This window comes from Rhinolophus hipposideros, assembly GCF_964194185.1.
Source record: "Rhinolophus hipposideros genome assembly, chromosome: 11".
Taxonomy (NCBI): Eukaryota; Metazoa; Chordata; class Mammalia; order Chiroptera; family Rhinolophidae; genus Rhinolophus; species Rhinolophus hipposideros.
The window spans coordinates 82,932,964-82,957,808 of NC_138057.1; the positions used below are offsets into that span (position 1 = coordinate 82,932,964).

At 64.0% G+C, this 24,845-nt stretch overlaps 3 protein-coding genes across 10 annotated transcripts in view; all 3 read left to right on the forward strand.

The window, feature by feature from the left end:
- The window catches only part of RABL6 (RAB, member RAS oncogene family like 6), a 21,554-nt gene extending 8,309 nt beyond the window's left edge, over positions 1–13,245 (forward strand). For 3 of the 4 annotated variants that reach the window (XM_081067032.1, XM_081067034.1, XM_081067033.1), the window contains exons 3-15: positions 676–723; positions 2,934–2,986; positions 3,742–3,833; positions 5,700–5,840; positions 6,523–6,628; positions 8,066–8,169; positions 9,833–10,149; positions 10,323–10,473; positions 10,954–11,157; positions 11,237–11,459; positions 11,614–11,785; positions 12,506–12,567; positions 12,662–13,245. In XM_081067032.1, coding sequence (XP_080923158.1) covers positions 676–723; positions 2,934–2,986; positions 3,742–3,833; positions 5,700–5,840; positions 6,523–6,628; positions 8,066–8,169; positions 9,833–10,149; positions 10,323–10,473; positions 10,954–11,157; positions 11,237–11,459; positions 11,614–11,785; positions 12,506–12,567; positions 12,662–12,844 — 1,856 coding nt within the window. In that variant the 3' untranslated portion in view covers positions 12,845–13,245. Of the gene's footprint in view, positions 1–675; positions 724–2,254; positions 2,351–2,933; positions 2,987–3,741; positions 3,834–5,699; positions 5,841–6,522; positions 6,629–8,065; positions 8,170–9,832; positions 10,150–10,322; positions 10,474–10,953; positions 11,158–11,236; positions 11,460–11,613; positions 11,786–12,505; positions 12,568–12,661 lie in introns of those variants that run through there. The other variant, XM_081067035.1, reaches the window with a different exon arrangement.
- A 122-nt stretch (positions 13,246–13,367) lies between these two features.
- AJM1 (apical junction component 1 homolog) lies at positions 13,368–21,413 on the forward strand. Of its 4 annotated transcripts, none has more exons than XM_081067030.1 (3): positions 13,368–13,507; positions 16,371–16,550; positions 16,626–21,413. In XM_081067030.1, exon 3 carries the CDS (start codon positions 16,685–16,687, stop codon positions 19,604–19,606), a length of 2,922 nt encoding a protein of 973 aa, XP_080923156.1. In that variant the 5' UTR covers positions 13,368–13,507; positions 16,371–16,550; positions 16,626–16,684; the 3' UTR covers positions 19,607–21,413. The 4 variants fall into 4 exon arrangements, with proteins under 4 accessions (XP_080923156.1, XP_080923155.1, XP_080923154.1 ...); XM_081067029.1 differs by having other exon boundaries at positions 16,467–16,550; XM_081067028.1 differs by lacking the exon at positions 13,368–13,507 and adding an exon at positions 14,724–14,862 and having other exon boundaries at positions 16,467–16,550.
- A 489-nt stretch (positions 21,414–21,902) lies between these two features.
- PHPT1 (phosphohistidine phosphatase 1) lies at positions 21,903–23,338 on the forward strand. Of its 2 annotated transcripts, none has more exons than XM_081066179.1 (3): positions 21,903–22,096; positions 22,336–22,568; positions 23,068–23,338. In XM_081066179.1, the coding sequence occupies exons 1-3, from the start codon at positions 21,940–21,942 to the stop codon at positions 23,158–23,160; spliced, it is 483 nt and encodes a 160-aa protein (XP_080922305.1). In that variant the 5' UTR covers positions 21,903–21,939; the 3' UTR covers positions 23,161–23,338. The 2 variants fall into 2 exon arrangements, with proteins under 2 accessions (XP_080922305.1, XP_080922306.1); XM_081066180.1 differs by having other exon boundaries at positions 22,444–22,568.
- Positions 23,339–24,845: the final 1,507 nt, after the last annotated feature.

Here is a 24,845-nt window from a genome sequence, read left to right on the forward strand (position 1 = left end):
GTTCCGCCAGCAGCCGGGTGGGCTGCTTTGCATGTTAGGAATTATGAAACATTTTAAAAGTTCCATCTCGGGGCCGGCCGGGTGGCGCAGGCGGTTGGAGCTCCATGCTCCTAACTCCGAAGGCTGCCGGTTCGATTCCCACATGGGCCAGTGGGCTCTCAACAACAACCAAAAAAAAAAAAAAAAAAAAAAAAAAGTTCCATCTCATTGAGGAGAAAAATGTAGTGGGTCAACCGCAGACCCATGGGGGCCTTGGTGCAAATTCTGGCTCCCACTTGGTGGCAGCCAGACCACGTCCTGGGGCACCTGCATGGTCTCGCGTCCTGCCAGGGCTGACAGGAGCCTTCGGGCAGCATGGCAAGCTCCACCCACCCACCCAGGGCACCCCCTTCCCAGTTCTGGGTGAAGCTGCCCCCCAGCTTGGGGCAGGTGCAAAGCAGTTCTCCTTGGGGTAGAGAGGTGGGCCCACTGCCACGAGCCTTCCTGCCATCTAGGGAGGGAGTGTTCCAGGTCCCTGCACATGCAAATGCCCTGAGCAGGAGCTGGGTGCCCTTGGGGACAGCACCCAGGTAGGGGCCGGTGTCTCCACTGACACCAGGACAGCTGCTGGAAAGCCCATCTTTGTGAAACTGGCAGTTCACTTGGGTACTAATCCTCATTTTTTCCCCATTTTAGCCACTGATGACATCGTAAAAGTTGAGGTTTGGGACGTAGTTGACAAAGGTAAGTCGTGTCTTTTTTCTTCCTATAGAGAGATGAGCCCGTCCCCTCCCCGCTTATTCCCTGGCTCGTTTGCATGTCCCTCAAATCTCTGGCCGGTAAGATTTGGTGTCGGCTCTCCCCATTGCAGAGCCCTGGCCATAGGAGGTCTGGGTTGGCACTAGCTGTCCGTTCAGTGTCTGGGTACTGGGCCAGCTCCCTGGCGTCTGGGGGACGGATGGGCTGCACAGCAGTGACCTGTGAGGAACCACAGTCTCTGCTGTGTAAACATCTGTTCGCCCGCTGAAACCGAGACCAGGGGCAGTGTGGCAGGCGAGGTCGGCGGAGGTGGGTGGGCTCCAAACCCAGAGGCCTCCATGAGGCCCTTCTGGGACCCCCTCCTGCAGTGCCGCTAGTATAGCACCCCACTTATCAGAGCCCCTGTGGATGAGCACCCAGAGCCCAGGACCAGCTCCCTGGCTTCCGAAGCAGCCGTCCCTGGGGTAATGTGTCCATCTGGCTCTGCCTCACAGGCACTGCCAGCTGTGTTGTCTCCATGCCCTCACAGGGGAGCACTTGAGCTGTCAGAGACCCCAGCACACACACATACACCCTCGAAGCCACAGGGCTGTGCCATGTGCACCCAGTGGTGAGGTCGGCGGGGTCCCCTTTGGGCGCCCTGTTTTGTTTCCCCCTCACACTCAGGTCACAGGTCCCTCCTTTGTCATGCCTGGGGGGACCCACATCCCTCCCTGCTGCTGAGCACCGTCTGACCTTGCAGGCACACTAGCTGCACGCGTCCTCCAGTGACAAAGGAAGCCATGTCTTCTGTGAACTTGTGGTCTGGGTACAGAGTGTGCAGGCCCCTACCGCTGCCATGCTCTTTGGGGTGGGCGTGGGTGCCGAGACCAATTCAGCTGGCACAGGAAGGACAGTGAGGCTGCTAATGGCAGCCCTGGGCCCTGAGCGCCAGGACACCTTAAGCCGGGTGGAGCCTGTAGAGCCTGGTGCTTCCTGAGCGTGCCTGCAGCGCGTCCCGTGCGTGGGGACTAGGGCACGTTTGGAAGGCAGCCCTGCACAGCCCGGTCACTGTCCCGGGCAAGGGGAAGCCGTCGCTCAGCCAGAGCTGCCCTCCATGCCCTGGGTGCACTCCCTCCCTGCCCCATGCCCAGCTCCGGACCCCTAGGTCTGCCCTCGTTTGGGTGGGATATGTGTCCGGACTGGGGTCCCTATTTGAAGACAGGGCGCCTTCTAAGTAGCATGTGTTCTCCTGGTTGGGAACCATCCTGGGGTACAGAGGCAGACACTGCTCATCCCAGGGGACCTCCAAGCGTCTCACTTCCTGCCTGTATAAGGCATGAGCCTCCCACCGTGAAGTCACGGGTAGGCTTCCAGGACAGAGTCCCCGGCGGCTTGGAAAGGAGGCGGGGCTGCACAGCAGGGGAAAGGTCCCCAGCTGGCGGGACAGTGGGCACAGGGCTCCATGCCAGCCCTCGGCGTCCTCTCAGCTCCGTGTCACCTGGTTCTCCAGCGGTAAGAACCTTCTTGAGTGGAGGAAAGGCATCTTCTCTCTACCACCCTAACTTGTCATCTGTTGGATGGAGTCAGAGATGGTGAGGGGTTCAGGAAGAAGCTGTGGAAAGAGGCAGAGGTTGGTCTCCTAATAAACGAACTCGTTTGTTCTGGGGGTTGTTAGTTTTGCCGACCCGCTGCTCTGAGATGGGGGGCTGGAATTCCCAGGGTGAGAAGCAGTCGTTCCGCTTTGGTTGGTAACATCTCAGCCACGAAGGGGAGGGCAGGTGATGGCAGAGCAGCTGTTTCTCAGGGGCCACCAGAGCCCAGCCTCAGCCCCAGGGGCCTTTTCGGGCCTCCGTCAGCTTGTCCACCCTCAGAACAGCTCAGCCCGCCACGGCCTTGAAGTCAGCCCCTCAGGCTGGGCCGGCTGGTGCTTGTCAGTCCAGGAAGGAAGTGCCTGCATCTGAAATAGAGCTCGGCGGGACATCAGGGTGGTGTCACCGTGCGGCCACTGAGCCGTGCCTTCAAGGCCAGGCCGGAGCTGCTAAGGAGGCCTCACTGGGGTCCCAGCGCGTCCTGCCATCAGCAGGGCTCCCAGGGCCTCCAGTCAGTGTGGCACCTACTGGAGGTGGGGGTGGGACATGGGGAGGGGTGCTCCTGCCTCAGGCCGTCCTTGGGCCTGGAGATTCTACCCAGTCATTTTTGTGTCTTTCAATAAGGAAAATGCAAAAAGCGAGGTGATGGCTTGAAGATGGAGAATGACCCCCAGGAGGTAAGATGCGTCCTGCCCTGTGAAGTCTGCCATACCCTACGCAGAGCTTGAGTGACCTGAGAGGGGCTTAGGTGACCTGGCCAAATTTTATATCCCCATCACAGAGGCCTCAGCCCTTAAAAGCACAGGACATGCCTTCAAGCTGTGCCCCGGGCACAGGTGGGCATGGGCGTGGCTCCCAGGTCGCTCTCACGCGGTCACTGCCCTGGACACACAGAAGTTGGGGCCAACTGGCATTCTCTGTTCCAGGGAAGCTTTCCAGGTGTTTCCAAGGGCCCTGCTCTGTCCTGCTGTCCGTAGTCGGCCTCCTCACTCCCTTTCATGTCAGGAAGGTTAAGTGACCGCCTGGCCAGGTCTGCTGCCCCGATCTGTGTGCTCTAGAAGGTTCCTCGGCTCTGTAGTGCACGTCTTGCCATGGGGCTCTGGCTGCCCCGGCACCCTCATCCTTCTGAGTGCTGAGCAGCTCAGGACCCTGAGGGTGGGGTCCCGCCAGTGGCTAGTGGAGAAGAGCCCCCCAGGGCGGGGGCAGAGGGTTGTGGCCCCAGAGCCGGGAATAGTTACTGCCAGACCCTTTGCGGCAAAGCTTTCTGACCCCACACCGGCTGACCTTACGTTTACGTGGTTTTTTCCAAAATGAGATGAGCTGGTATCTTTTCAGATGGTAAAAGTCCTGTCCAGCCTTTCCCAGATGTGGGCACCCACCTGGGGGACCCTGCCTGGGACACCAACTCATGTCTCTTCCTTCCTGTCCCCAGGCGGAGTCTGAGATGGCCCTGGACGCAGAGTTCCTGGACGTGTACAAGAACTGTAATGGGGTGGTCATGATGTTTGACATCACCAAGCAGTGGTAAGTCGGGACGCTGGCTGGCAAGCACCAGCACGGCTCGTGGCACCACCCCTCCCCAGGGCCACCCCGTGGCTGAACACATGCTGGTTTCGTCAGCATCCCTGCTGGTGCTGAGTCTCTCAAGGGCCAGCTGTGAGTGTGCATGCTGGCGGGTCAGCCACACGGAAGCCCCAACCCTAATGTCTCTGGGTGTCTGCACATGTGGGCAGGGGCCAGGTGGGGCGGTGTTCACGTCTGTGCGTGGAAGGCAGGCTTGCTCAAGGTGGTGGGGCCAGGTGTGCACCTTCCTGAAAACATCGTCTAAAATTCGGCAGAAGCGAGTGGCCACTTGTGTCGGGGGCTCCAGGACCCCGCATTCTTTGAGTCATGCTAGAAGGACGCACAGCTAAGACCCATCCCACGGAAAGGCTCCAGAGCGAGATGGCGGGGGCGGGAGTGTGCCAGGGCGAGTGGAGGGCTCCAGCTCCCAGGGCCGGTCCGTGTGCAATCATGTGGGACGAAGCACGTGGGACTCCCGACCCTGCAGAAAGGCAGGCGTCCCGAGCTAGTGTGGAAGCAGCCTCGAGGCTGGGCCTTCCCTGGGCCACTCTGGTGCCGCCCAAAATGACAATCTTCAAGATGCCGAAGGAGGAGCTGACAGCAGCATGTTTACAAATGGCCTGTGGGGTGTTTGCCCTTTTGCTCTGCTTTTCGAGGGTGACCGTTATTACTGCATGGAATCTATGCTTGCTGTAGAAAAACTGGGACATGTGGAAAAAAACGGGACCTGTCAGGAGACTTCCCTGTGGTCGTGTGGTGGAGCCCAGCCAGGTCTCCTGAGCGTTGCACACGACGTTCACTACAGAACTGGGACATTGCAGACGATGCCCCTGGTGCCCAGCTGTGCTGCCCTGCAGGGACACACCTCCCAGTGCGGACTGACTGCCCACACGCGTAACGCCCTGGGTGGCAGCAGGCAGCACGCTGGCGACACGTGTGGAGTAGGATGGCGGAGCACACCTCTCCCAGATACACCTGTGGGAGAGGCAGCAGCTCCCCTCGCCAGGGAAGACTGGCGTGTGTGCTGTGGCAGCTGCCCGGGGGGTCAGGTGCGTCTACGTCTGGCAGACACTTGGCCATCCCACGTTCCTGGAGTGCTCTGTAGCCTTTGCTGGACAATCAGTGGCCGAAGTACAGAAGAGTGACAGGAAAGCTACGGGCGGATGAGCTGGGGCCCCCTGGGCCTGTGAAGCATGGGAGACAGGGCCTGAGGAGGTGGTGGCAGAGCGTGTCCCTGAGGCCGTGAGACCTGGGCACAGGTGTCTAGTGGGCAGGTGATGCCAGGCTGGGGAGCAGTTGCTTCTTGAGCCGTGTGGTCCCACAACAGTTTCAAGTACGTGTGTAAATAAGATGGAGCCAGGCCGTAAACATGGCGTGTGCTATACCTCTCACTGATTTATGCTGGCTTGCTCTGCATGAGGGAAGTGTTGTCACACTCCCATTAGTTATTCCTTGCGCGCCATTTGGAAGACGCTGTGTGACAGCCGTTAGATTGAATGACCATCAGCCCCATAGGTGTGGGCCCTGTTTGAGGGGACCGTGCGAGGCCCCACGTCCACAAGAGCAAAGCGCTAAGCCAGCAGGACACCTTGGAGAGCCACAGCCGTGACCTGCGCAAGTCGTGAAAGGATATACGCAGGAAGGGGACTCATGAGCATCTGAAAACAGGCAAACACCAAAGGCTGTTCGGTGGGGCGGAGGCCGTGACAACAGTGGGGGAGGGTTTGCACACGCCCACCATGCTGTCCCATCGCTCTCTGTGCACATAGGGTCCTTGGGTCTGGGGTCTCGGGCTGAAATTCAGGCAGATCTCTCCATGCTCTGAAGGACCTTCAGCTACATCCTGCGAGAGCTCCCGAAGGTGCCGACTCATGTGCCAGTGTGCGTGCTGGGCAACTACCGTGACATGGGCGAGCACCGCGTCGTCCTGCCCGACGACGTGCACGGACTCATCAACAGCCTGGACAGGTGAGTGCCATCAGCCAGGGCCTGGGAGCCTGGGCCCCTGTCACCTGTGGGTGAGACCTGCTCCTGGCCTGGCCTCCCCTCCCACGGGCTCCATCCGCAGCCAGCTGCCCTGCTGTAGGGCCCCACCCTCTAGTCCCGTCAGGTCGTCAAGTGCCACCTTCAGGCACACAGCTAGGCCACCCTGCATCCCTGCATGGTGGGCCCTGCCCCTGGGGCCATGGTGCTGAGGTGGACAGTGGGGGTGAGGGTGGGACACAGCGGACCTGATGGGAGGTAGCGAGGAAGGAAGGGCGGGCCTTCTGGACCGTGCCTCGGGCAGTAAGGGCTGGAGAGTAGTGGCGGATGGCCGGACCTCTCTGCAACAGGGACCTGAAACTGAGGACCAGGGATGGCAGTTGGCTTCCTGGCAACGAGCAGGCCAGGAGGGAGGGCTCAGGGGCCTAGTCCAGTCATCGCCCGCTGGGCGCTCAGCTGAGCAGAGCCCACTGAGACTTAGAGCTAGGCCCAGGGATCGTGGGGCCGCTGGCTCTTGTCCTTCCACTAGAGGCAGTCAACTGCAGAAGGCAGCTCAGACCACGGGGTGTCCAGGTCAGCCTGGCCCAGGGGCAGTCCTCGGCCCAGGGGGGACACACCACACTGCCCAGCGCCACCACGGTGCCAGGTCTGTTCTTTCTGCAAGCAGGCCCCCAGGCTCGTCCTACTTCCGCTACGCTGAGTCCTCCATGAAGAACAGCTTTGGCCTAAAGTACCTTCATAAGTTCTTCAACATTCCGTTTCTGCAGCTCCAAGTAAGTCTGCCTGCAGGTGGGGACATGTTTCTCCACATGCTCTGGCATAGGGCGACCGCCTCCTGAGCCTGAGGAGGCAGTTTGGCAGTTAGCTCAGAGTGCAGTCACCGGTTAGAATTTTGTGTGGTGGTGCTGGTGGCCCCGGGACAGCTTGCTCTGTCCCCTCCCCTCTGCCAGGTTGGCGTGGGCCAGGGGCCTTTCTAGAACGACAGACAGCAGGAGCACGTGGGCGTCCTAAGGCATCCTTCTTGGGCTGAGAACCAGATGCCTGGGCCAGCGGGCTTTGCAACTCCCTGCCCTCAGCCTGTGCTGAGCCATGGCCTGTCCCTCTTCACCATGGGTGCCCATGCTGCACCCCAGCTCCTCTGACCCCCTTGTGGCTGGGCCAGCCACCCCCACTGTGGACCCGGCCCCTCTCAGCAGCCGTGGGCACTGTCTTGAAGGTGCCCAGCCTCCCGCCCAAATGTCCCATGCCCCCTCCCCACACTGTGCAAATGCAGCCCCAGGTTTGCAGCCCGCTGGGCCTACGTGCCATACCTGTTTTGATAAACTTTTGGTTGGGGATGACTCTTAGTTACAGAGATGGGGCACTGTGCCCCTCGCTCAGTGTTAGCCCACCACATTTGCACAGTGCTTTTGTCAAAACCGCAGAACCGCAGGCTTTGTCTGCCTTCTGCACCTCCAGGGTCCGTCTGCCCCACCGCACACACAGTAGTCACTTGATTCGGCACGTGACATCCACGCTGCTTGTCACCAGCGTGTTGAGTCGCAGCCCCAGTGCGGCTGCAGTGGCTTCTGCTCTTTCTCCAGGAGGACAGGAAACTTGCTCAGGAGACTGGTGGTCTTCCTTCCCTCTTGCCTATTTGTTTTAAAAGAAACACGGATCCCGCTGGCTGATGTGGGGGGTGGTGTCCCCACTTAGATGGGGGCCGGGTGTCACTGCATGCCTGGTGTCGCTTTTAGCTTTTTACCCGAGTGTGACACCCTCCCCCCCAGGGACAGAACCCGGGTGGGTTCCGAAGGCCCCACACTCCGTCCCAGGCTGTGGGTACCATGCGGTGTCAGACCAGTGACAAGAATATTCCGTAGTGGATACACACATGAGGGCTGAGCTCTGGTACCGGCGGGGGCCCGTGTCCACTCGGCGTGGAAAAGCAGATGGCAGGAAGACTGTTTTCAACTAATGTTGGGGCTTCCCGAACCTCCGGAGCACCTTGTGTCATCAGGCTGCCTCTGGCTGGTCTGTCCCAGCACTGAGGTCCGTCCTCGTAGCCACACTGAGCGACTTAGGTGTCCCGTGGGCGTCCAGGTCTCTGAGCGGCCGTGCCTTGGCTGCTGTGCAGTTCATCAAGCGCTGGCCGGGTGGGGTCATGAGGCTGGAGAGGGGCAGCCCGCTGCAGCAACGTCCCTGCTCGGGTCTCTGCTTCCTTCCCGCAGAGGGAGACGCTGTTACGGCAGCTGGAGACGAACCAGCTGGACATCGACGCCACGCTGGAGGAGCTGTCCGTGCAGCAGGAGACCGAGGACCAGAACTACAGCATGTACGTCGGCCCTGGGGGCTGGGGCTGGATTGTAGGCAGGGCTCATGCTGATGAGACAGCAGGGGCAGTGCCACCTGTCACCAGCTCTGTGGGCCTGGGCGACTTATGGGACTCCAAAAAACCAAGTCATGTCAGCCACGAAGGTGGGAGAGACCAGGCCCTGTGGGGTGGGTGAGGGTGGGTCTCACTGTGCCTGGAGGCCTGCAGCTCTCTGTTCCCTGTGTCAGGTGCTTTGTTATTAATGTGCAACAATAAAATATTTAGAGTAAAAGAAGTGCTTGTCTAGAACAAGTGGGTTAAAGTTTAAGTGCAGCCCACCTGACCTTGGGAAGAGATACCTGGCTCCTCCAGAGGCACTGAGCAGGGTGTGGCCATGTCCTGATTGGCTTGACAGGACCCACACGGGTGGCTCTGAGCTGGCGGGCATAACCAGAGATGGTTGCTCGGCTCCCGCCCCGGACAGCCACCTGGCCATGGGGACACAGACACACAGGCGGTGCCACTGTTGGTGCTGTGCCTCTGTCCAAACTAGCCAGGCCTGTTGGCGGCCTCTCCAGCCAAGGCCCAGACAAGACCAGCCACCCAGACATTTTCTGGCCGAAGCTGCCGTCTTTTGGAGCTTGGTTTCCCAGGTTGACACCAGCACAGAGCAGGGCCTTCAGAGAGCTCCTCGACCTTGGGAGGGTTTGGGTGGCAGAGGCATGTGGGCTCCTTGATAGCGAGGGCTGGCGTTCACGGCGGGGCATTGTCCTGGCCCTGCCTGGGTGCTTAGCACCCCTGCGGAGAAGGCCAAGGGGGCAGCACTTCTGCCCTGTTGGGGTCCCTGGGGTGTCCGCGGCTGCTAGAAGAGGGAGAGGCGCTTGTATTTCAGCATGGGTGGAATCTGAAGTGCTCCTGAAGACATGTGGTTCCCAAAGAAAGCACCTAAATGTCAGGGACCCGGGAACGCGGGTTCTGGTGGCGGCCCTGGCGGGAGACTAACCCCTTCTGGTTCCCCCAGCAGGTGTCTGTCTCCAGGGGCTCTCAGAAGGGCTTTGGGTCTCTCTCCCTGGATCCAGACCTAGCTGTTGGCTCTGGAAACAGTGCACACAGAGGGAGCCCTGCCCGGGAGCTGCCAACCCACTCCCACAGGTTTCCTCTGACAGCTTATGCACCCCTGCCACCCAGCACGCTGTCCCTGGGACATGGCGGTCTGTGCCCATGTCCCATCTGTAGGAGATGGGGGCTGGCCGAGGACTGGGCCAGTCTGGACTCTACTCCCAACCTGCGCCAAGCCCCAACCCCAAAGTCCTAACCTAGAGGTGAGGGCAGCCAGCCTACACCCCCTTCCTGGTCTCCGGGGACTCCAGCAGGCGAGCAGGGGCCAGCTCCTCCCCAGACCTGGGAGAAAGCTCCCTCGAAGGACACAGGCCTTCCTCTGAGCTTAGAGAACCTGTCCTCAGCCCAAGGACAACTTGTCGGGGGCTCAGTCCCTATGGGAAGCTGTGCGTGGGGGGGCAAGGCCTGCCTGCCAGCCCCCGCCCCTGCCCAGGGATGTGCTGCTTGGTACTATGGGGCGCAAGGGCTGCTGAGCCTGGGGACAGGGACACTGCTACCCCCATCACTGCCAGCAAATCTGGACGAGACCAGGAGTCGGGATTCTCACTCTGCCCTGTTTTCCCAGCTTCCTGGAGATGATGGAGGCACGCAGCCGGGGCCATGCGTCCCCACTGGCGGCCAACGGGCAGAGCCCGTCCTCGGGCTCGCAGTCCCCAGTGGTGCCTCCGAGCGCCGTGTCCACGGGGAGCTCCAGCCCCAGCACGCCCCAGCCGGCCCCACAGCTGGCCCTGCACACACCCTCAGCCTGCCCCTCCCCCACGTCGCCCTCGGAGGCCCCGCTGCCCCCAGCACATCCCGTGGCCCCCACCCCACCAAGACGCAGCATCATCTCCCGGCTGTTTGGGACCACGCCAGCCGCTGAGGCCGCCCCTGCACCCCCAGGTAGGCCCCAGGCGAGGCCCCTCGGGGTGTGGGCTGCCCAAGTGGTGGTTGGTGCTGTGTCCTTGGCCCCGCAAGCTCCCCCAGCCTGGGACGGGATCCCCTCCTCCTGGGTGGGCAGCTTGCTGTTCTAGTCACACATCACCCCTGCTTGTGTCCCGGCCCTGCGGACACAGATCCCGCCCCAGCTGCAGAGGCCCCAGCGAAAGTCCAAGACGTGGAGGATTTTGTTCCTGCAGACGGCCTTGACCATGGCTTCCTGGACGACACAGCCCCCCCGAAGGATGAGAAGAGAGTCGGGGCCGAGGTCCCTCAGGACAGCGACAGGTGAGGGTGCCGCTGGGCCTGTGCCCTCGATGGCACCGCCACAGCCAGCAGCTGCCCTTCTCAGCCTCAGCCACCCACGTTTCTGCACATGCAATGTCACCACGTCCCTGTAAAAATGCAAAATGACACAGTGAAGGCAGCACCACGCTCCTACCCTATTGCCTGCCACCACCTGCAGGCCCGCCCTTTACCCACCAGCCTGCAGGAGACAACAGGCCCCGCTCCCACCGGCCTGGTCTCCATGCTGCTGCCGCTTTTGCCACAGCAGTAGGGCCCCTCCGCAAAGCAGCCCTGCAGCCACCCCCAAAGTAGGTCCCCGTTTGCCGTCTGTCCCCCCACGGGAACATGAGCCCCGCGGGCATCAGACCCACAGTGTCCATGCCTGGTGCAGAGGGGAACGGTCAGTGCCTGTGGATGCCAGGAGTGCCCGAAGCTCAGTACCCCCCCGTGACCTCTGACTGCCCTGCCCCTCCTTTGCAGTGATGGGGAGGCCCCAGGAGGAAACCCGATGGTGGCAGGTTTCCAGGACGATGTGGACCTCGAAGATAAGCCACCTGGCAGGCCCCTGCTACCCACGAGTCCCTCCCCCACGGAGAAGATCATTCTTTCCGGTGAGGAGGTAGCAGGGCACCCCAAAGCCACTGTCCTGGCCCCCCAGAAGTGCACGGAGCCAGAGACCAAACGGTATGTGGAGGGGTCGCCGAGGAAAGGGACCCTGGGATGGGGCGCCTGTGGACCCCCTGACCAGCCTCTTGTCCCGAAGGTCCTCCACAAAGGCCTCGAGGCCGCACAGGGGCACGGCTCCCAGGGCTCCAGGGCCACGAGGGCCCCCTGCTGAGGGCTCCTCTGGCGGACATGCGGATGAGCTGGGTGAACCAGCAGCATCTTCAGAGAGCGACCCTGAGGGGCCCATTGCAGCCCAGATGCTGTCCTTTGTCATGGACGACCCCGACTTCGAGAGCGACTCTGACACTCCCAGGAGAGTGGTGAGGAGCCCTGAGGACACCCTTAGCAGGGCGGGCCAGGAAGGTGTGCGAGGCTCCTTGTCACCTGCCTGGGAAATAGGGGAGCCTAACTACGGGAGTCCCGTGATGGAGGGATCTGGGTGGGGGTGGCAGCCTGACCTGCCCACTCCGCCAGGATGCGTTCCCAGTACGAGAGGACCTCTCCGATGTGACCGACGAGGATGGTGGCCCTGCCCAGCAGCCCCCACCCCGCCAGCCTCCAGTCCCCTCCTTCCGAGTGAAGAACGACACGGACCTATTCGGGTTGGGGCTTGAGGAGACAGGCAGGAAGACGAGCAGCAGTGAAGGTAGCTGGGGGCCCGTGCACATCCTGTCTTCATCCCCATTTTCCTGGGTGCTGGGTGACCTGGGGCAGCCCAGCCCGGGTTCATGCTTCTGACCCCTTACTGTGCTTTCTACCCCTTGGTCCTCAGAGCAGTGGGGCCCTGAGAAGCCCCACGCGGGCACTCCTTGGCCCTGCTTGGGGTCCAGCTGTGTTCTGATGACATCCCAGGCTCTCGGGGTCAGGCAGCAGGCCACGGCCAGACTGGAGGGATCTGACCAGGTGTCCCACACAGGAGGGATTCGGTGGCACTGCTGGGAGCTGACCGAGCCCTTATGTACCCTGAGTCCAGCGCTCCGTACAAGGTGCTGTGGTCTCCAGGCCTGATGAGCAAGCACTCATGGTCTGTGTTGGCACTGGCTGGCGCCTTGGCTCCCTGGCTCTGCCCCAAGTAGCAGTGCCACCTGGGATATGTCCCAGAAGCTCCTGGTCCCCAAGATGGAGAGGAAACTACTTCCCTAAGCTTGTCCTGGGGTTGAAGTATTGGCATGTCAGTGAGCACACTAGGGTCGCCGGCAGGTCAGCCTTGTGGCCAGGACCAGCGAGGGGCGTTCAGACCCTGGCCAGAGGCTGAGGGGCAGTGCTCCCACTGGCACCCCATTGAGATGGAGCCTCTGCCTCCCACACTGGCAGGGAGCCAAGTGGGGGTGCTGACGCAGTGTCCTGCTGTGGTCTCTCCGCGCAGATAAGGAGGGCAGGCCTTCCGCCAAGGAGAAGGAGAAGAAAAAGAAGAAGAAAGGCAGAGAGGTAAGCGCTTTCCAGTGCTGCCCCGGGGCTCCGGTGGGCTCGGGTCTCCCGGCGCCCCAGTGACCGCCCCAGTGACGCCGCGCTGTGCCCCCAGGAGGAAGACAAGGCTGCGAAGAAGAGGAGCAAGCACAAGAAGGGCAAGGACAAGGAGGAAGGCCGGGAGGACCGGCGCCGGCGGCCACGAGGCCCGAGGTCGGCGCTGGACGAGCTGGAGGCCTTCCTGGGGGGCGGGGCCCCGGCCGGCCCCGGCGGGGGCGGGGACTACGAGGAGCTGTAGGCCTGGCCTCGGGGGCGGGGCACAGCCCACTCTGCTTGCTGGGCCCGCCTTGCAGGGAGGGGGCAGCAGGCGGCAGGCCCCCCAGCGCTTCTCAGGGAGGGACGGGGGCCCGGAGGCCCGTGAGGCTGTTTACAGGGGCGGGGCGTCCTCGCGGCGCTGGCTCCTGCTTGCCCAGCTCACCGCATGCGGCCGTGCTCGGCTTCCTGCCGCGGCTCCAGCAGGGCTGCGGACTGCCGGTCCTGGACCTTAGTCCTCTGGGCAGTGCAGGCGCCTCTCCCAGGCACGGTGTCCAGCATTGCACCTGCATGGGCGTGCCCGCCAGCCAGAGCCGGGACACCTCACTCATTTCCTTTTTCTCCTTCCACTCCACTCCAACCATAAAGCTCTCCTGTTTTACTGCGCGTCTGTGTGTGCTTTTCCCTGCTGCTGGGCTCCCAGGGCAGCGAGGTGGGAATACCTGCCGGGCGGCCCCCTTTGCCCCTAGTCGCTGTGGCTGGTGGGAGAGGCCTGAGCTCCCTGCCTTTGGGCCGAAGAGCCGATTTTCCCCAGAAGGGAGACTGCCTTCTGGGGTAGGAGACCTCCCAGCACGACTTGCCAGACATCTTCGGAGGACGGCCCCGTGGCCACTGTCCTGCGTGCCTGTCCCAGCCTGCCTGGGCCAAGGTGGGATAGTTGTTCCCGGGGAATACCTGGGGGTGTCCAGCACTGAGAGCAGGTGTGTGCCTCTGCCCTGCTGGCTTCCGAAAGTCCCTGTCCTGCCCCAGCTACCTCCCTGCTCCCTGGTGTCAGTCATCCACCTTCAGCCCCTGCCTCCCCTCAGGCCCTGCCCCCTACAGCGGCCTGCAGCACCTGGCTCCTCCCACTTCCCACAGTTGCCATGAGAACAGCTTTGATACTGGAGCTGTCCCTTCCTCCCGGGCTGGGCAGGCTGTGCTCCAGGTGGGAGGATGGTGGCTAGGCCTTCCCTTCCCAAACCCAGGAAGCCTCCTCCGTCCCCAATTCCTGTGCTTGGAGTGTTGTGCGGGGGAGGGGAGCAGGCAGGAAGCTGAGATGTAGGGACTCCCTTTAGCACACAGCCTGAGGTTGACCATCCTTGTGAGCACGGATGTGCGGACAAGGCCAATATGAAGTGGACTTGCCCAGGGCCCCACATCTAACGAACCCAGGAGAGGCAGGTCCTGCTCTTTGGAGCTTCTGCCAAGCTAGAATGTTCCCTGGCTTGGCATCTTGTTTGGGAGTGACCGGCAGGGCTGGAGACGATGTCCTCATGTGGCTTATGAGTGGTCCACCTGCAGACCTGCCCAGAGTAGTGACAACCTCTGCCTGCCTAGACACTGAATGCCGGGGCGGAAGGGGGCACCAGGAGCGTGTTCTCGCCTGGAAGAGGCTGGGCATCAGGGGACAGGGCTTCAGGGCCCACTCGGGTATGCAGCCATATGGCCCCACGTACCTGCAGAGTTTGGTGCTTCTGAGTGCAGCACAGAGCCAGCAGGGCAGGGAGCAGCCCATCTGCTCCTGCTTGCGCCCAACCCGAGGTGTGCATTGTGGGAGCTGTCCACAGCCCCGGCCAGGACTTGGGGCTCCTCCAGAGCCCTGCTCCCACATCCTGCTGGGCCACCAGCTGCCCTGGGGAGGTGTCCTCCAGGACACCAGGTAGGGGCTGGCAGGATGGGTAGGCTGCTCCCTAGGCGCGAGTAGCCTGGTTAGACCCCAGGTCTGTTAGACCCCACCCTTACGGATGCAGGAGGGCCCGTCACGCAGCGCCCAGCACAGCCCCAGTGCGGAGCCAGCGGGCCAAGCGGGTCCCAGGCCCATGGCGCGGCCCCTTTAAATGCAAATCCACCGGCGGCCATCGGGGGCAGCACTGAGCCGCCGGACGGCCTCCGCGCCGCTGCCTCGAAGCTTCTGCCGGTGCCGGGGACGCGGCGCGGATGCGCCCGGGACGCGGTGGAGCGGGGGACGACGGGTGGGCCTGGGCCTGCGCAGCCCATTGGGCTCCGCGGGAGAGCAGCGCCCAGGTAAGGGGTCGGGGGCCACTGCCCCGCGCGCCATGTCTTGGATGGGGCGCCCACAAGATGGGGGGGAGGGGTCCCGCCCCTGGCCGACACCGGCAGGTCCCGCGAGGGCCGCTCCGGGCCGGGGACCGGGGCCAGGCTGCGCGGTGGGGCGGGCCACCCGAGAAGCTTATTAGGCCTAGGACCCAAGCGGGGCAGACCACCCCCATTCCCATGGAGTGGGGTGTCTCGCTCACCACCGCAGCGGCAAGGCCAGGCTGTCACCTCCCTGGGGCGGAGTCTCACCCTGTCATATGGCCCCCAATTCTGGCCTGGCTTTGAGCTTAGGATGGATGGCAGGAGGCGGTGGGGGATGTCCTGCAAACCAGGGAGAGTTGGGGTGGATGTGAGGCCGGGATGGGCACAAGCACTGGGCTTTAGTGGCCCTGACCCAGAACAGCCCTGCTGGTGGGAAGCCCCGTGCAGACCTGGGACAGAGGGTCTACCCCACCAGAAGTCCTGCCAGATGAGAGCCCAGCTCCTCCTTCCCCAGCTCACCCTGGAGCATGCGCCCCCAGGCTGTGAGGAGGTGGGGCCCTGTGAGCACCGTCTAGAGGGGCGGGTGGCCCAAGTCTGTGAGCCTGGTGCAGAGGGGTGGACCCCAACCTAGCTAGCATCGCAGAGACCTGGAACCTCAGGTTTCCATGGAGCCTTCCAGAGCTGCTGGGGGGAGGGCTGCTCCTTAGAAGGGGAGGGGCTTTAGCCGCCCACTACCCTTCCTCCTCCACTGGTGGCCTCCTGACCAGGTGCTCTACTCAGGGGAAAAGGGCAGCCATGACCATGGCTCTCACACACCCACGTGGTCTTGCAGCGGGTTTCCAGGCTGCAATGGGTAGGGTGCAAAGCTAGTGGGTCACTTTCCAGGCCTTGTCATGATACCCCAGTGAGCTTGGTGGGTTTCAACCAGCTCAAGATAGCTGGAGTCAGGTTTCTGTAAAGGAAAGGAGGCTTTAGGGCCCAGTATGCTCTTTGGGGACATTATTTTGGCCTGGGCCATACTAAGTGTCAACGGTGGGGTGTGCCAGTTCGTCAGCCTAGGGACCAGGCCTAGACCTAATGGGACCACCTCAGGGCCCACTGAGGCTTGGCACAGTGGGCTGTCCCCAATGCAGCAGCACTAGGGGAAGGGTTCCATGCCCAGCCTGGTCAGCAGGTGGGGCGGGAGACTGCGCAGAGCTGCCTAAGGCCAAGGCCAGGGGTGGGCTCTCTCTGCACGGGACTCTAGGAGGGGGCTTCTGTCACCCACCGGTTTTGTGGAGCCAACAGCCATAAAGAAGTCTGTATGTACCTAATGCTCCAAATGAGCTCACCATCATTCCAGCCTGTGGGCACAGGAGGGGGGAAGGGGGGTACCCCTACTCTTCCTACCCTGTCCTGTCCCAGGAAGGGGAATCTACCCAAGCCTGTCCAGCGGTCACTACTAGGGCCAGGAGCTCGGGAACCATAGCAGTGGCATCACCTTTCTTTTCTAGCTGACCCATCCCAGCTCCATCCCAGTAGAAAATGGCCCAAAGATGGTGGTGTGGGGGAAGGACCTGAGTGGCTGCACAAATGGGTTCCTCCTGCAGGTGCTTCTGACGCCGGCATGGAGCGAGTGCCTCCGGCCTCAGCCAAGGCCCAAAACCACGGCTGCTCTGCCCACTGCGCCCCAGGTAAGTCGGGCCAGCGCGTGTGTGTAGCCGGGCCTGGGATGCGAAGGGGCCGCCCTGACCCGTGTCTCCCACCAGGGCGAAAGCCCCACAAGGCCGAGTGAGCTGCAGCTGCCATTCTGGGGACCTCTTTTAAGATGACCCGCACGGACCCGCCAGACCTGTTGGTGTCGACCGTGTACCAGGACATCAAAGTGGCGGCCCCGGGGCCCGCGTCCAGGCGCCCGCCATGTGAGCGCCCCGTGGCCCGGCCTGCTGCGCCCGCGCCTTTCAACAAGCGCCACTGCCGCAGCTTCGACTTCCTGGAGGCGCTGGACGGGGCGGCCATGGAGGCTCTCCCTGAGCCGCTGCCCACGGAGCCCCCGGCGCCCCGCGCCCGGCCCCGCGACGGCGAGCCCCGGCGCCGCGCCCGCTCCAAGAGTGCGCCCCGCGCGCCCCCAGGCTTGGCGCCCGCGCCTGCCTCACCGCCAGTGCTGCCGCGCCGAGGCAGGGAGGCCCAACGAGCGGTGCGGGCTGAGGGGTCGCCGCGCCGCGAGCCGGCGTACCCCGCGCTGCGTGCGCTCGCCAACGAGCTGCACCCCATCAAGCTGCAGCCGCAGCGGGGCGGCCCAGGTCGCATCGCGCCCCTCTGCGCCGCCGCCGGCCGATGCGCGCCTCCTGAGCCGCCTGCCGTGCCCGCCCCCCACGTCCGCTGCCGCCTGGATATCAAGCCTGACGATGCGGTGCTGCAACACGCGGTCCGGGGCTCGCGGCCCTGCGGACCCGCCGAGACCACATCCTGGGCCAGAGCCGCCCCGCAGCTCCACGGCCTCACAGTGCCAGGGCCTCGCCACATGGCGCTGTCGCGCACCCCCACCCCCAGTGACTTGTACTGCGCGGACCCTCGAGCGCTGTATTGCGACGGGCCCCTGCCGGGGCCCCGGGACTACTCGGATCGCCGAAGTGTGCCCTTCACCACCCCGCCGGGCCCCACCCAATTCTTCTACACCGAGGAGCCTGAGGGCCACCTCGGGGGCTTTACAGCCAGCCCCGGTCCTCACTTCAACAGCTACTACCCCAGGCCCTTCCCGTCGGAGGAGCACGCCGGCCCCAATCCAAGGCACGGGGGCGGCTACTATGCAGGGGAAGTGCGCACCTTCCCGGTCCAGGAACCTCCCTCCCGTTCCAACTATGGGGAGGCACTCCGCGCCTACGGCCCACCCTGGGGCCCCCGTTATCCTCCCGAGGAGCCCCAGGCCCACCCCGCCGCCAGATCCTTTTACACGGAAGACTTCGGATGGTACCGCGACCGCGACTCCGTGACGCATACTTACCCACACCCACGTGGCAGCCAGGCCTGGGGCGACTGGGGCCCGCGGCCTTACCGCACCCTGCAGGTGGCGCCTCCCCCGGACCACGGCCCGTTGCTCGCGTCTTGGCACGGTGGCACCGGCACCAGTCCGCCCCGGCTGGCGACCGACAGCCGCCACTACTCGCGCTCCTGGGACAACATCCTGGCGCCTGGGCCGCGCCGCGAGGATCCCCTGGGCCGCGGCCGCAGCTACGAGAACCTGCTAGGGCGCGAGGCGCGGGAGCCGCAAGGCGCCTCCCCGGAAGGCCGGCGCCCGCCCATCGTCGTGAACCTGTCCACCTCGCCCAGACGCTACGCGGCACTATCACTGTCTGAGACTTCGCTGTCGGAGAAGGGCCGCGCGGGCGAGGGCCCCGGTCGCAATTGGTACGTGACGCCCGAGATCACCATCACCGACAATGATCTGCGCGCCGCCGAGCGCCCGACTGCCAGGGGCTGGGAGCTGCCTGGGGGCCGCCCCGGGCCGCCTCCGCGCGCTGCCCCCGACGGCCCCACCTCTGGCCGCCAGCGCAGTCTCGAGCAGCTGGACGAGCTCATCACTGACCTGGTTATCGACTCGAGGCCCCCGGCCGGTCAAGTTCCCGAGCCGGCGGCCAACGGCCTGGGCCGCCAGCTTCGCCGCCTGCTGGATTCTCGGTCTGCGGGCCCCGGGGTCCTCGCGCTGGCGCCGCGTTCACCACCCGCCTCTGCGGGCAGCGCGGAGGAGCCCACAGGCCCCGGGCAGGCGGCCGACGCTTCCCCGGAGCCCAGCGCGGATGAGGACGACCTGATGACGTGCTCCAACGCGCGCTGCCGGCGCACGGAGACCATGTTCAATGCCTGCCTATACTTCAAGTCCTGCCACAGCTGCTATACCTACTATTGCTCGCGGCTGTGCCGCCGCGAGGACTGGGACGCACACAAGGCACGCTGCGTGTATGGCCGCGTGGGCAGCGTGTGCCGCCACGTGCTGCAGTTCTGCCGCGACAGCGGCCCAGTGCACCGCGCCTTCTCTCGCATCGCGCGTGTCGGCTTCTTGTCGCGCGGCCGTGGTGTGCTCTTCCTGGGTTTCCCGAGTCCTGGTTCCGCAGACAACTTCCTGCGCTTCGGCCTCGAGGGACTGCTGCTGTCGCCCACCTACCTGTCGCTGCGCGAGCTGGCAACGCACGCGGCACCCCTGGGCAGCTACGCGCGTGAGCTGGCGGCGGCCGGGCGCCTCTACGAGCCGGCCGAGTGCTTCCTGCTCAGCGTGTCGGTGGCCGTAGGCCCCGGGGCCGCACCCCCTGGCGGCCTCGCCGGGCCCGCCCCGCGCAGCCCTGGGCCCACCGTGCGCAAGTTCGCCAAAGTGGCGCTGGCGGCGGGCAGCCCGGCACGGCCACCCCCGGCCCGGGGCCGCGAACCCGACATGGAGACGTTGATCCTGACGCCGCCGCCAGGCACGGCGGGCCTGGACCAGGAAGGCGAGGCGGGTCGGCGCGCACGCGAGGTGGCCTTCATCCACATCCAGCGCGAGCTGCGGCTGCGTGGCGTCTTCCTGCGCCACGAGTTCCCGCGCGTCTACGAACAGCTCTGCGAATTCGTCGAGGCCAACCGGCGCTTTACGCCCACCACCATCTACCCCACTGACCGGCGCACCGGCCGCCCCTTCATGTGCATGATCATGGCCGCTTCCGAGCCTCGCGCGCTCGATTGGGTGGCCAGTGCCAACCTGCTCGACGACATCATGTAAGCCACGAAGGGCGCGCTAGGGCCGGGTCCAATCCACCCAGGCCCCGCCCAGTCCACCCAGGACCGCCCCGAGCCCCGCCCAAGTCACTCAGGCCCCGCCCAGTCCACCCAGGACCGCCCCGAGCCCCGCCCAAGTCACAGGCCCCGCCCAATCCACCCAGGGATGCTCCGAGCCCCGCTCAGCCCATTCAGACTCCGACGAGTCCACAAGGGCCCACGCCCCGCCCAACCCTCAGGCCCTGCCCAGTTCACCTAGGGTCCGCTCAGACCCCGCCCCTGCTTCTCCCAAGCCCCTCCTCAAATTGGCCCAGCCCTTGTCCTGCTCTCCAAGAGCTCCGCCCAGGTCGCACCCCATTCAGTTCTCCACAGGCCCCGTCTTTCCCTCCTCCCCTCCTGCGTCCCCCGCACCAGTCCAGCCCTGCTACCCCTTTCCCAGCCCTCCCTTGGCCCTACCCAGAGTCTGGTCCTTGGCCACTTGGTGCTCCCCGCTGGAAGGCGGGGTGGGCCTGAGGACCGCCCAGCCCTGCCTTCAAGCGGAGGGGTCACTACTGCAGACCCCACCGCGCAGATCCGGTTCGTCCGTCCCCTGCCGTCTGCAGGGCCTCCCTGGAACCTCTCCAACCCTGGTTTGCCCTGGTCCAAGGGCCCGAATTGACCAAAGACTAGTCCTGTCCCCTTTAACCTCCTGTGGTCTGGGATGTGTCCTGCTCAGAGGCCTTTCCTCTTTGGCGAACACCCTGGTTGGTTTCGGTGTATCCGTGTCCCCAGCGCGTCCTGCCCTGGTGGTGCGCGGTGCGTTCCGCTGGTCCCAGCTCCGGCTGGAGAGGAAATAGCCGGCCCCCGAGCCCGCACGTTTTTCGTTGCTGCCCGCCTGCCTCCCCTCACCACAGGCCACCCTACAGGAGGGGCTGGGGTAAGAGGCAGGGGAGGGGTACTTAGAGGTCTTCGGCCCACGCGCAAAGATACCCAACCAGAGGGGAGGAGGACCTGGCCAGGGGAAACATAGGGTGTGGGTGGGGGCGCAGGCCAGGCGCCAGCCCCGAGCTGAGATCTGGCTGGGCGTGAGTCCAGCCGCCTGCCCACACCCGACAGGATGGGCCTAGGCAGGTGCCAGGGCGGAGCGGGGCTGCAAACGGCCGCGCAGGCCCTAACCTCACCGTCAGGCAGGAAGCAGGTAGGGAGACAGAGGGGATTCCCAGTTGGGAGCGGGACCGGAAAAGCGTGGTGGAAGCAGGTGCGGAAACGAATTAGGGCAGGGGTCCACCCGAGGGGTGGGGGGAGCCGTTGCACAAACTGCTCCCGCCCGCGCGCGCGCTGGCTCGGGCAGTGCCCTGTGCTCTGGAGTGCGAGCTGGAAACGCGAGGCCAGCGGCCCGACTCCGGCCCTCGGGAGCGCACGCTGGGGTGACCCTCGGACACGCCCTCCCCCGGGGTGCATCTGGCCCCGGCCCGGACTCCATGGAGGACAAGTGACCCTGAGAGGCGGCGAGGCTGGGCGCCCTCAAGGGGCCCTCCCGGAGCTCCCAGCACCCAGTCGGGGCCGGGAGTGGGCATCAATTGAATTCGAGGTTCCTCAAATTAAATTGTGAACGCCTCTTTTTCCGGTTCTCTCGCCCGACTCTGCCCCCTATACCTCCCTCCACCACACGCCTGCGCGCCCGCCTCGGCCCCGCGCGTTTGCGCCGGCCACACGCCCCGCTTTCCCCACTCGCCTTCAGCCCCACGCCTGAGGGCCGGCGTCCTGGAAGATCCCTGAGCCGGGATTGTTTATAGAGGGCGAGCGCTTTTCAAACCAAGTAAAACAACTCGAATGTGGCCATTTCTGCCTCATTGTGCGGGGGCGCGGGTGGGACGGGGTGAGGAAACCGTCGGACACGGTAGGGGGCGGGGGAGGCCACCCTCCGGACACGGAGGGGGAAACGGGAGGGCGGCCCTGGGTCAGGGCGACGGACCGGGGAGGGAGACTCTCGGACACGGTGGGGTAGGCGGTCAGAGCCAGCGAATGTTCTCCCGAACTCATGGACCCCCTAAGCCCCTCCAGAGGCGACTGCCACCAGCCTGTCACCGGGCTGGAAAAGAACTCTGCTTCTTCTGGTTTTAACCACCATCCACTCGGGATCCCACGTTCCCCTTTAAGTAGGACCCACGTGGTCTCAGGGCCGCAAGGAGCAAGGTTGCGATTGGCCAGTCCTTGCTGCCGGTCGGCGGCACGATAGGCTGAGGGCCAAACCAGCATGCCCCCGCGGGATTGGCTACGGGCTCCCAGAGCCCGCCTCCTGCACTGGGTTGTGTGGGGGAAGGGCCCCGGGCCGCAGGGGCGGGTGCTCCGGGGAACATGGCGGCGGCCGATCTCGTCCAGATCCCCGATGTGGATATCGACTCCGATGGCGTCTTCAAATACGTGCTGATTCGAGTCCATGCGACGGCTCCCTCCGGGGCCCCTGGGGAGAGTAAGGAGATCGTGCGTGGCTACAAGTGGGCCGAGTACCACGGTGAGGGCGGGGCGGAGGGCCAGGGGCGGGGCCGCCGGAATCTGTGGGCGGGGTCAGCCACCGCTGTGGGGCGGGGCCGAGGGGACGTCGTGGGAGGCGATCTTGTGTCAGGTCTGATCGGGGGCAGGCCCAGAGGAGGGCGGTCCGGGAGACCCAGAAGACAGCATGGCCCGGACCCGGCGCTCCTCGTCCCGGCGCCCCTGCCCAGGAGCCCCGCTTTCCCTTTCATCCCTCCCCAGCCTGGAGGGGCTCCCGTCCTGAGGAAGGGGCTGCTCAGAGCGGGGGCTACAGACCCCTGGGCGCTCAGGGCAGCCACAGCCGAGTGCTGAGCCGCCCCCTCCTCCCAGCCGACATCTACGACCGGGTATCTGGCGAGATGCAGAAGAAGGGGTACGGCTGCGAGTGCATGGGAGGCGGGCGCATTTCCCACCAGAGCCAGGACAAGAAGATCCACGTGTACGGCTACTCCATGGTGAGCTTGCTGGCCTTCGCAGTTGCCTGACCCGCTCTCACAAGCACCCATTGTTGTCTCAACTGCAGAACCCCAGTCCAGGGCCCGGACAGTCCAGTTTCCCATGTGACATGGGGCCGGAAGCACATGGGATGGGAGGGAGGCGGCTGCCTGACCCTCAGCTACACTGAGCTGAGTCCTGTCCCACCCAAGAAGGCTGGCTGGGCTGTCGCTGTCCCTCAGCAACTTGAGGCAGTCATTGGGCTGAAACTCAGGCCCCTCCCTCTCCCATCACCAAGGTGCTCTCCTGGCACCTAGCATAGCTCACACTTTGGGCTAGAGGGCTCGCCATCCAGGTCTGTTCACCTTGTGGCCACCTTTCCGCAGAACAGCTCTCTGGAGTGGTTAGGGGTGATTGCTCCGCCCTGTCCCTCCTTCCCAATCTGGCTCCTGGGTGTCACCTGCTAACTGGCCACCCAGAGCCAGTACAGGGGCTGTAAGAGCTGTCTTCTCTCTTCAGGGATACGGTCGAGCCCAGCACTCTGTCTCCACTGAGAAGATCAAAGCTAGGTACCCCGACTACGAGGTCACCTGGGCTGATGACGGCTACTGAGGCCTCCTGCCTCGAGCCATCCATTTGGAACTCTGCCCTTGAAGCCCCTCCGGAGGGGCTGGGCTGCACCCCCTGGCACTGTGCCACCCTGGCCCAGTCTGGGAGACAGACAGCAGCCTGGCCCCAATACCTGGGTTTACTTCGCCCATGGGAATTAAAAGCATTGTCACCCCTTCTGGTCCCTGGATGCTATGTGTCTTGGCTTCTCTGCTCATGGGTCACCCCTCCAGACCCCTGACTAAAGCAGGTGGGTGGCGGAGAATCAGAGGCAGCCCTGGGATCCCTTTTGACTCCACCTTTTGGGGCCCCAGGGAGTGGCAGTGCATACTCAGCCCTTTGGGGTCTGATAAGGGAGCCCTGGAGCTGCTGACCCCGTTTATGGCCTAATTGCTCCTCCACGAGGCTGCTATCCCCAAGGACATCTGGGAGTTGGCACACGTGGCCCTTATGCAAGAGCTTAGTGCCTGGTCCCTCAGGGCCGGCCAGGGCAGGGGGAGCCTTCCCAGGGCGCAGGGCAGAGAGGGCGCCAGTAACCACCGTCGTGGCTGCTTGATTTCAGTGTCTTTGCTTATTAGCCAGCCGAGGTCACACATGAAAGTGACCTGTGACACCTTGCTTCCAAGAGCAGGTTCCACAGCCAAGGGCTCCTGCTCAAAGTGAATGGGCAGGGCTTCCAACATGGCACTGGAAGCCCCTCTCCTCTCCCAGAACCCTCTCCTTTCTGGGTGCAAGGCTGTGGGGGTTCACACGGAGGGCAGGGCCAGATACACTGAGGCACAGCTGTCCCTTTGGCTACTGAGTGTGAGTGCTTCCTGCTTTGGCTGTGCCCATGTCGTGTGCATAGGTGAGCTCAGGGTGGCCACCAGGCAGGTGCTATTGCCACCTCATTTTACAGACAAGGAAACAGGTTCAGGTGACACAAACTCCCAGGTCAGTGTAAATTGTGGGCAGACCCTGACTCCCAATCCTGCCCTGGGGGTCTGGTCTGTGCCATAACACTTGAGGCCCCTGGACACCCAGCCATGCTGCTCAGGACACTTATCCACAAACAAGTGCTTTTTTTGTAGACGAACTGCAGACTGAGTGATGGATGGACATGGTCAAGGTCTCTGGCTGCTGCCCCACGCCCGCAGTGATGGGTTGCACAAGCTGGGCTCCTGCTGGTAGCCCTGGGCCATGCTGACCACGCAGCCAGGTGGGGACAGAGGCCTCAGGAGAAGTGGCTGCAGCCAGTGCTGTCTGCACTGTCCCAGCTGGTGCCGCCACCAGGCAGGGCTGTGTGGCAGTGGGCATGACGAGCGGAGCCTGACCTTCGATCTGAAGTTGCCGGGCAGGTGGGGGCTAACCTGGGGCAGGGGCCCCTTTTGGACACTGTTACAGCGGAGTGTACCTCATCAGCAAGGGGAGGGGCTGGCCAGGGGACCGCGCTCCAATTACAGCAGTCAGCCCATGGGGCCGCAGGTTAATAACCCAGCAAGTCCCCACCGGCTGCCCAGTGCAGACATGGCTCCTGGCCTCGCACCCTCTGCTCTGACCATGCCTCTGCCCAGCTACCTCCTGCCCACCCTGGTCCTGCTCCTGGGTGAGTCATCAGGTCCTGCTCCTGAAGCACTGCTGGCCGGGGGTTTGAGTGCAAATCCGTGGGGGTGCCCAGGGTGAGCCTTCGGGGTCCTGGGGATTGTCCC

Bases quoted from the DNA above. Each gene is read 5' to 3' on its own strand.
- PHPT1 (XM_081066179.1), top strand. From the start codon at position 21,940: ATGGCGGCGGCCGATCTCGTCCAGATCCCCGATGTGGATATCGACTCC. The intron at 22,097-22,335 runs GTGAGGGCGGGG...ATCCCTCCCCAG, and splicing joins CAAGTGGGCCGAGTACCACG to CCTGGAGGGGCTCCCGTCCT. The intron at 22,569-23,067 runs GTGAGCTTGCTG...TTCTCTCTTCAG, and splicing joins ACGTGTACGGCTACTCCATG to GGATACGGTCGAGCCCAGCA.
- AJM1 (XM_081067030.1), top strand. From the start codon at position 16,685: ATGACCCGCACGGACCCGCCAGACCTGTTGGTGTCGACCGTGTACCAG.